Source organism: Rhamphochromis sp. 'chilingali' (assembly GCF_963969265.1).
Source record: "Rhamphochromis sp. 'chilingali' genome assembly, chromosome: 15".
In the NCBI taxonomy this organism is placed as follows: Eukaryota; Metazoa; Chordata; class Actinopteri; order Cichliformes; family Cichlidae; genus Rhamphochromis; species Rhamphochromis sp. 'chilingali'.
Window position 1 is genome coordinate 33,205,536 of NC_137942.1, and position 9,803 is coordinate 33,215,338.

Below are 9,803 nucleotides of genomic sequence, written 5' to 3' on the forward strand. Positions count from 1 at the left end.
TTAAAGCTACTTTTGTAATCAAATTAAAATCAAATGGTTCATAAAGGTTCATTAACACAGTGACACTTTATTTTTTAAACTAGCAGAGAGGAAACATACAAACATACAATCACTATAGTGATGATGCTATGATACATTATATTAGGGCTGAACGATATATCGCATTTGCGATAATATCGCGACATGATCAAGTGCAATTTTCTAACCGCAAAGGCTGCGATTATACTCTGGACATGTCCAAATTCATGGGCTGCATCCTCCTGAGGCCGCATTTGTAGACCGATTACGTCACAGCGACGCGCCGAAGGCTGTCCAAATTACTACCATATCCCAGAATTCATAGCGCGGCCCAGCCAAACTCCAGTTTCCAGCAATGGCGGCCGCTACTGAGTTTTAAAATTACTCATACTAATCTTTCAGGGTCACAAAATAAACTTTTAACATATTTTCAGGCGAGAAAGTAGTTGTGTAAACACCAAATATCTGCTCGGTTTATCAAGATATCCCATATTTGCAAAAGTGCTTCGACGTTTTCAGAGGCGTCTGCTACCCACCAGCTCGACAGCTAGCCGGGAGCTCGAGGGTTACTGATGCGGCCGAGAACGGCACAACTCCCGGCACATCATTTTCAGATCACCGCGGAGTTTCGCTGCTCGGGTTAAACGTGATATATAAGTCACTTAGACAACCTAAAAATGTTATTGTTGGGCTTTTTTCAGTGTTTTGTTTGTTCGTGAGTAAATCGGTTTGGCTGAGATTAAAGTTATTAGATTAGATAAAATAAAACTTTATTAATCCCCCGGGTGGGTTCGTCCTTGGTTTTCACACAGCTGACTAAACGTCAAACAGAAAACTTATTAAACAGAAGTATGAGACAGTCGAGAATTTACGCCAGTGTCTGGTTATATTTTAGATAGCAAGAAGCAGACGGCCGAGTTTATTAAACTCCACCGAGACAGCGGTGACGCTAATCAGAACTAGACCGTCCAATTTCACGCCTTTAAACTTTAAAGGCGTGTTTGTGTGTGTGTTTATACAATTGCTATTATGTTTGCACTTTATGTGTAATGTTACTGACTGCAGAGATCAGTAAGATGTGTGTATTTTTTATTTATTAGTTTTATTTATTTAATATTATTTTTTAATTGAATGACTGTCTAGTAGTTCACAGATGTCGAAAAACTGAGTGTGGTAAAGCCACTGATTTTGTTTATGTATATTTCTGCAATCTGCACATTGTACTGACTTTCATTTTAATGTTTACACCAGGGTTCCTTGTCAGCACTTTATGCTCAGATGTTTGTAAGCTAAAAATAAACTATTGTGTATGTTCAAATATACTGTTGTGATTGAAGAAGTTAAATAAAAATGTCAGTCATCAATTCATGCATCACCTCATGTCATCATAACAGAGGTCTGTCTTCCAGGAAAGAACAGTTTAAAATTAATGTAATATAGTATTGGCCATACTATATGATGTATTGCTTGTCTTTGTTTAATAATACAGAAGACAAAGACCTTAAAAAATAATCGCATCGCAATCGCAATATTGGGGCAAAAAATAGCAATTAGATTATTTTCCATAATCGTTCAGCCCTACATTATATTGCAACAAACACTCTAATCTATCAAATATATACAATTGTGGGTAAAACATTTGTATATAGCAATTAGATGTTGGCACTTACAGAGCCCTAGACAATGTCTGTGCAAAGTTTCATCATGATTGGTCGACTCATCTAGGAGGAGATGAATGGGGTCAAGCTGGTAATTACATGCAATATGTTTCTGATAATACGGCAACTAACAGTAATAAATTGTAAATCACCGATCTGTCTATATAGAGAGAAAAACCCATTTAACAGAAATTCATAGTTAACTTTTACATTTGCACTCAGTAACCTAGTAACAAAGGAATATAACCTGAAGTTGAGTTGTGCTCACTGATAAAGCCTCATTCAAACTGATGGAATCGTTGTAGCAGTTAGTCTGCATTTATAAATTGGACAGCAATTATTTGAAACCTTCACTAATCTCTCTCAGAGTGACTGCAGTCAGTCCAAGTCCGACTGCAGCTGTTTGCAGAAAGGTTGCCTCCTATAAGGTGAGATGAGCCCCCCTTATACACATTGCAATTTGCATTTGCAATATATTGTTGGCCTTTACTCTAGGGTTCTGTCTTTCTTGGTGCTGTAGAAATACACTCTTTGCATGTCGTCCCCAGCACCTAATGAACAGAGAGTAGAGTAATTAATCCCCAGAAACACGATACTGTGAGGAATCACAAGTGTACAACAAATCGCAGAATGCATTACAGTGGTATAAGCCCAACCTAATTGGCAAATGAAGTTGAGTTGTTTCCCACAGTGGATGTCCTTCCACTGGAAGTCCTCTGTGCTGCCCATGCCACCACAGGTGTTTGAATAATAGCGAGGGACCCAATTTTGTGGCCAATGGAAGAAATTCATGGAATGTCCAGACATCCAGAACCAGTCATTTCCTCTTAGTGACCTGTTGGACAGAGTGAACAAAATGCTGCTGTTTATGTTACCTGTGGATGTTTAAAAGCTTTTTCTCTTTTTTCCACAATTATATGATGCAGATTTATCTTTATGATGTTAAATGGGGCCAAAAACCTAAAACCAACCATTCATCCATTTTCTTCCTCCTACCAAGTTCAGGGTTATTATGAACTAACTGCACTCCTGTGACCCTCGGTTAGATAAGTGGTGCTCTGTTGGTAACTTTGTGTGTTCTCTATCTTCTTTTAAACCTTTCCTAGTCAGTTTGAGTCATTGTGTACATTGTTTGCATTGCTTTGTGGTGATATTTTTATTTGATGTGGTTACTTCTTCTTCTGTCTCTTTGTGGTCATTTCACATTTCTAATCATTGGATAGATTTCTTTTTACATTGTATTGCAACTGGACATGAACAACATCTCATTCATATTATGTCCTGTTCATTCATTGAGGTGTTAAGAGCATTTACATGATAAGCACAGTACCTGCGCAGTCCCAGCCAGATGTAGTCTGTGAGGGTGAAGGGAAGGCTGCCCAGCAGCTGCTCCAACTCGTCTTGCTCCTGTTGGCTGTGAAGGCTGAGCAGGTCCCAGTGATAATGTCTACAGTACATCAGAGCATCAGACCAGCAAAGCCTCTTTCCCACAACCATCACATTCCTTTCGCCCAGCAGTACGCTCACAGTGGGAGGAGATGGTGGAGGAGTTGGTGGAGGAGTGACAGCTTTGGGGGCTGAGAAGAAAAATTTTGACAGGTTGCGTTTGTTCCAACCATGTTTGGTTGTTTTCATTTTGTTTTAACAGGCTGAATTGTAAGGTTGCTTTCAGCTCCAAATTAAAACATGAATACTGAGAGGTGGAAAGCAATATAGAGACAATAAAGAAAGCAACAACAAGCACATGCAACCACAACATATGGTGCTAGAAACAAACACACCACGGCCATACCAGAGAGAGAAGCAAACACCTCCACTTCACACATCGTCAGTATTTTCTGAGGTCCTGGTAAGAACACAGTGATGTAGCGACCTTCCATTTCATTACACTGGAATGTGTGTGTTGGGGAACTCCCTAATGAATTGATAGTGCCACACCTGATAGATTTACACAAACATCAAACTTATTTTATCTACAAAAGAAAATGTTTTGGCTAAACAATAATGTGCTGTTGTTTAAATGAGAAAAATAAAATCATAAATATTTATGGAGAAATCGTGTCCTACATGGAGTTTTTAATTCCATTTTGATCCAGTGAGTTCCCAATCAAGATCTGCGCCCCAATAAGCCTGTAAGCTGTACTCCCGACTCTGTTGATGATGGTGACAGCAGTGACCTTATGGAGACCCAACAAGTCTATGTGCCACCAGGGCGAGTCCTCTGTTGGTGAAGTGTGGGTACAGCATCCTTGTGGCAGTTGTCCATTTCTGCATCCATCGACAGCTTTTGAGGCCCAATATTCTGTCCCAGACCAAGTCGATGACTGTACTGTTTCTTTGTTTAAGGCCACATTTGGAAGCGGTTCCACTGAGTATCGAAAAGAACAAACAGACATGAGTCATTATCAGGCAGGTGTGTTTCAGTAGATCAGATTCACTCACTAAAAGCTCTACCTCGGGCAGCATACACCTCCACTTCACACAGGGTGAGAGTTTTCTTCTGTCCAGGAAGAAACAGGTTCACAAAGCGACCCTCCATGCTGCCTCCGTCACACTGGTAGGTGTAGGTTTTACCCGCTTTTATGTGGGAGATGGAAGCACACCTGACAGACGAATATATGCAGACAATATTCTGTTAATATGGATTTTCCCAAAGTTGGATAGCATGTATCTCTTAATTTCATTTCATAATGAAAATTGAATTCTCATCATTACTTGGGATTATTGTTTCCATTGTTCTCCAGTGAGTTCCCTATTCGGATCTCAGCTCCATCCAGTCTTTCAGCACAGCAATCTCCTCTGTTGGTGACTTTTACAGTAGTGATTGTAAAGCTGTGCTGCAGGTCTACCCGCCACCAGGGGTCGGTCTCGTCTTCAGCAGTGTGGCTGCAGAACCCATTGGTATAGAACGAGTTCCGTCTACCGTCGATGGCTTTGGATGCAGCAGCAAAAGAGAGCGTAGATGACTGAGTAGCTTCTCCTTTAAGTGCTAAATTGGGTGATGGGTATCCTTGAAAGAAAACCAGGAAAAGTCGGTTTCTGCAGAAGGTGCACTGTGCAGTTATTTTAAAGGTCACACTTAATTTTCATAACATTTTCTGAGTTTCAGAGTCTATGAAATACCAGACGTCTGTATCAGCATCAGACTGAAATGTGATTACCATAGTACACTTCAACCTCACAGAGACTTAGGATCTTCTTGCTTCCAGGGAGAAACACTGTGACGTATTGTCCTTCAAAAGACCTGCAGGGAAAGTAAAATGTCTGTCCACTGGGAAAGTGAGAGATCACAGCACACCTGTGTATGCAAGAGCCCAAAAAAAACAGAAAGAAAGTGAAGGAATAAATCTTATTCACATAATGATTTCATTATTTGGGGCTTTATCAAGTGTTTTCACCTCATGCTTTCATGGTCATTGATCTCTGTTGACTTTCCAATCCAAATTTCAGCACCATCCAGCCCGTTTTCTAGTTCTACTGTACTGGTAATTAGTACAGCGCCGATTGTGTACACTTTCTTCAGGTCTACCCTCCACCAGGGATCAGATTGTGAGGTGGTAAGTGTGCAGGACCCTCTTTGATAGCTCGAGTCTCTGTTGCCATCAACTGCCTTGTCAGCAAAACCCAGGCTGTCATTGTTTGAGGACTGTACAGCATTCTGATTCAGTGCCAGGTTTTGGAGGAGATGACCTTATTAAGAAAAAAAACTGTAGTAATTAGTCAAATTAATAGATTACTCTGGGAGTCGAGGGTGGTGGGAAGGGGTGTTGGAGTAGGGTTGTACCTGTTGGTGCACCAGATTCCATCAAGAAGAAAATACCTGTTAACATAAAGTATTTAAAGAGCTTTAGTTTTTCTCCCTTTTAAAGACTATATAAACAGCAGAGGTGGGAGGATCGATCCAAATATCTATAGTGTCGATTGACATCAGATTGATACTAGCATAACAGATTCAGTGTCAATAACAGATGTTGAACAAAAGTTCTTCAGAGACAGGCACATTCTAGGCCTCCAAAAAATACATGAAAAGTTTAACAATATGTTTTGTTGGTAGATGGTTATTGTGGAAAGTAAAAATCACAGTGATTCAGTGGTCGTTAAAATGTGTTCTGAATTTGCATCTTAATGATGAATCATGACATACCACTCTCCCCTACGTGAGCTGCTTTAATAGGTTAACAGCATTCTCAAAGACAATCACTGCTGAAAAAGATGTCATCAATACTTTAAATAATAAAAGGTACTTACTTACATCTTACAATGTGGACTTGGTAATATGCTTAGTGTTTTTGGTCAATAACCAAATTCTGCAAAACACTCAACTCTACAACTTGCATTATTTATCTCATTTGCTGAGTTTTGTTTGCAATGTGAAAGATGACGACACAACTGTTTATAAAAGTGCCAAAAAAAGAGAAAGAAAATGAAAAAAGTCTTCTTCACATAACAACTGTAGAATGATTATTTCACCCGATGCTGTTTTTTGTTGAAATTGGGATTCAGATTTCAGCATTATCCAGCACATTTGCTAATTCTGCTCTATTTGTTATCATTTCAACATCAAGTCCCTCCACCTGCGGTTGGACTGTAATGTGGTAAGTCTGAACTACTCTGATAGCTGAGGTGTCTTTTCCAGTCAACTATTTGCCAGCAAAGCCCACAAAGCCACTGCACAAACGTGTTTGTAACTGTCGCGAGCTGATGGCTGGTATGTGTGAGTGTAGAGTGACATGCAACTCTTTAGTGGATATTATGTCTGACACTGAAGCCCTGTGCTGAACAAAGGGAGCGTGTCCAAACGAAGCCCGTGTCGATTGTTCTTCAGAATATCACGTGAACAAAGATAAACAGGGCTCTGAAATGACATGACTGTTAATGCCTCATTATGTGATTTGAGCCTTTGAAGCATTGCAGGAAAGACACTCGTGTTTGTCTTTCCAGCAAAACCCACATTTTCATTGACTGAAACAGAGGAAACAGAGGAGAAATATACTAGAGCCTAAAAACACTCTTACATCCAAAAGAAACATAATATAAGCCCAAAACAAAAAACAAAACATTTGGTCAAACCCAGGACCATGAGATTAGAACGGGTTCTTGATTTTTCAAAATAGGCACCCAAAGAGGAAAGAATTAAGGGAAGATAATATTCCACAACATCTCTAAGTGAGCAAAGCAGGTTATGAGTAAAAGAAGAGTACATTTTGTGATTGTGCACTTTTTTCCTTCATAATTGTGGTTCATGGTGTGGGTTTTAGATAGATTAAAACAATAAAATATCTGGCATTGATTCTTTATATGGGAAAATACATTTAGTAAAAGGTAATTTGTCTTACCTGTGAAGATCCAAATATAATCCATGCCATTCATGTCTCCTTGAAATGTCAAATCGATTATGAAATTGAACAAATGACATTAATTGCTCGTATACACCAGCTGGCAAGTAGAGGACTTACTTTCTCCGTAGTTTTCTTCAGAGTACTACAAATAACATACTGGATTTAGTCTGGTAAAGGAGAACATATGGAACTTTAATGAGTGTTCGTCAATGTTTGCATGAAGGAAGACACACCCAAATTTGGGTCATCCAAACAACTTAATTTGCACTTTCTGTGAGTTTCCTGACACTGCCAGCCCCTTAAGTTTCTATGTTTTGCAAATGTTTTGCATTTGAACGGTCTCACATGTCAGAGCACTGACAAAGAGTCAGAGCACTATTGAGCTACTTGACCTAGCTGTCTTAGCTAATTTTAGACTGATTTTTAGTCAGGATTCAGAATTCATCAAAGTACAATACAGGTGGTGGTGTGAGTGGATTCCACTTTGTTAATGTTGACAAGGCCACTCAACCAAATATAATTTTGGCTGTTCATTACACTTTGCCGAAAGCTTCTTGGGCCACAGCTTTGGAAGCTGCCTCATCCAGCAGCTTTCGTAATATTTACCATCAAGCCAGGAAATGGCCAGTGCACGTGTTTTAATAGGACTCTCCTCAGTTTGCTGCATGCTCTGTCGTATTCAGAGAGGCTAGAATTCATCTCGGCCCCAGCTATGCTCGTTATAATACCACTCTTATGCAGGCCAGTGTATGTTCTTTTGCGTCAACCCCATTGCAAGAGATGTTCATGTGGGGATTCAGGAGCACCAAATCCCACTGCACGTTATGTTTCAAGGAATTAGGGAATGACTGCTGACCACAGAAAAAAGAATTTTGACCAGTTAGAGATGCACCACTGAAAGATGGCTAATTAGTATTTCTGCACAGCATGGCTGGGAGGAGTATGAGAGATCTGGGTATATAGTAGGGATGGGTATCGTTTAGGTTTTATCCGATACCGGTGCCAAATCGGTACTTTTGAAACGGTGTCGGTGCTTAAACGGTGCTCGAACCGGTGCTTAATAAAGAATGGAGAACACAAACTTTGTCCAAAAACCTCCCATGTTCAGCTGTTTTGTTTTGTTTTTGTAAAAAGATAACAATGTTAGCCTTTTCTGCAGCTATGGGGCATATATGGTATCACTCTTGGCTGGAAGCAGCGCTTAAACAATGGAAAAAACACAAACTTTGTCCAAAAACCTCTCATGTTCAGCTGTTTTCCACTTTTTCTTTGGTCATTTTAGCCCTTTTGGCCAGGGTGAAGGGAGTATCTGCCATCAAACAAGAAGACAGCCGCATGTAGCTATGATGATGTTTGCTAGTTCACCTTACATGCATTAATGTAATAACGTGGTTAGCCTACTCAACGTAAATTACACACGAACAACATTAAGCTACTCACGCAGAGAAGAACGGCTGCTGCTGCATCATCATCCTCATCATTTCTGCTACACTGGCAGGGCTAGGGGCCAGGACTCTATTCTTCGGGTTTTTGGGGGATGTTGCTCCGGGTCCGATAACTGGCAACCCACCCAACGTGCACAGTGTGAGGTCTCGCAGCAAGCTATCAAATACGGCGCATTTCTCGGCTTTTAAAAAAAACGCTATGCGTCGCCAGGTGTTTCATCGGATTCTTGGTGTTACCTCCTTTGACAGTATCACAGTATCAGCTTAAAGCACTTGTTGCTGCTGAGTTTGCATATTTTGCTGTGAAGTACAGCCAGACTTTTGACCGCTTCGCCTTGGACATTTTTAATCTGTAGCTCTGCTCTAAAAGAACGCACGTACCTGGCTCCGCCTACTATCCTCAGAAACGTAAAATGATTGGCTAGAAGTGTATCACAGCTCAGGGAAATAAAGCACCGAAATGTGCGCTGCTTTTCGGTCTGGTTACTACCGTTTATGTCAGAACCAGTGCCATCATGGCACCGGACACCGGTACCCATGCCTAGTATATAGAGTCCAGAAAGCACCTAAAGAGAGTGGGGCAGTATATACACTTGCATCTTCAGATAGCCATAGCAAAGTAAACCATGTTCATTGTAGCTTTCTAAAGGATGTAATATGATAAATCGTTATATAATACTTTTCATATATTATGTTACACATTACGCTGAGAGTGGTTCTGTTGCTGAGTTGGAGTCATCCTGTTATCTCTTACTACCTCAACTGCTTCAATGACGGGAACACAAGTGAGGAGAGATGTTACATCATACGAAACCATCTGCCTCCATAATGACGTCTCTCGCCTTCTCAGAAAAATCCAGAAATGTGGTGTTTAGAGCTGACTACCAACAGGTTGAGGATCAAAGCCAGAAACTTTGAGGTGTTATAGATGACCAAGTTGATCAAATAAACAATATGATCTTACAGGTACACCCCTTGTACCTGTTCTCAGTATCTTCAGTAAACCATACAGAATTGGTGTAGTTTCCCCTGGTTATAGCCTGTGGCATGAGGTCCGGTTAATAGCATCGTCCTGTTTCAGACAATCTTCCTGTAACTACTTCCTGGGTCTCGTTTCAGGGGCTCATAATTTTCCCATGATAGTCTTTCTGGTTTAGCAAAACTGCGCACCAACCCTTGTCTGACAGAAGGACGACAATGTTGTTGTCTTTACTAAGCAATGTGAGGGCCGGGGGCTTTGCATTGCTGCGATAGGCCAAAACTTCCACATCTGCTTTCACATCTGCACTGTGTTTTTTTTAAATTGCTGATTTTGTGGCTGTGATCATTTCCACTCGTGAGAT

At 40.5% G+C, this 9,803-nt stretch overlaps 1 protein-coding gene across 1 annotated transcript; it reads right to left on the minus strand.

Annotated features, from left to right (window-relative positions):
* Positions 1-65: 65 nt before the first annotated feature.
* LOC308412145 (uncharacterized protein) lies at positions 66-9,133 on the minus strand. The gene is made up of 11 exons (XM_080906284.1): positions 7,013-9,133; positions 5,461-5,496; positions 5,075-5,366; positions 4,838-4,920; positions 4,392-4,686; positions 4,131-4,279; positions 3,744-4,044; positions 3,469-3,614; positions 3,007-3,253; positions 2,333-2,511; positions 66-2,227 (listed from the first exon to the last, which is right to left on the minus strand). The coding sequence occupies exons 1-11, from the start codon at positions 7,044-7,046 to the stop codon at positions 2,163-2,165; spliced, it is 1,827 nt and encodes a 608-aa protein (XP_080762410.1). The 5' UTR covers positions 7,047-9,133; the 3' UTR covers positions 66-2,162.
* Positions 9,134-9,803: the final 670 nt, after the last annotated feature.

Excerpts from the sequence above, each read along its gene's own strand:
- LOC308412145 (XM_080906284.1), bottom strand. The coding sequence starts at position 7,046 with ATGAATGGCATGGATTATATTTGGATCTTCACAG. Across the intron at positions 5,367-5,460 it reads GGAATCTGGTGCACCAACAG|GTCATCTCCTCCAAAACCTG; the intron begins GTACAACCCTAC and ends TTTCTTAATAAG. Across the intron at positions 3,254-3,468 it reads GGTGTTTGCTTCTCTCTCTG|CCCCCAAAGCTGTCACTCCT; the intron begins GTATGGCCGTGG and ends TTTTCTTCTCAG.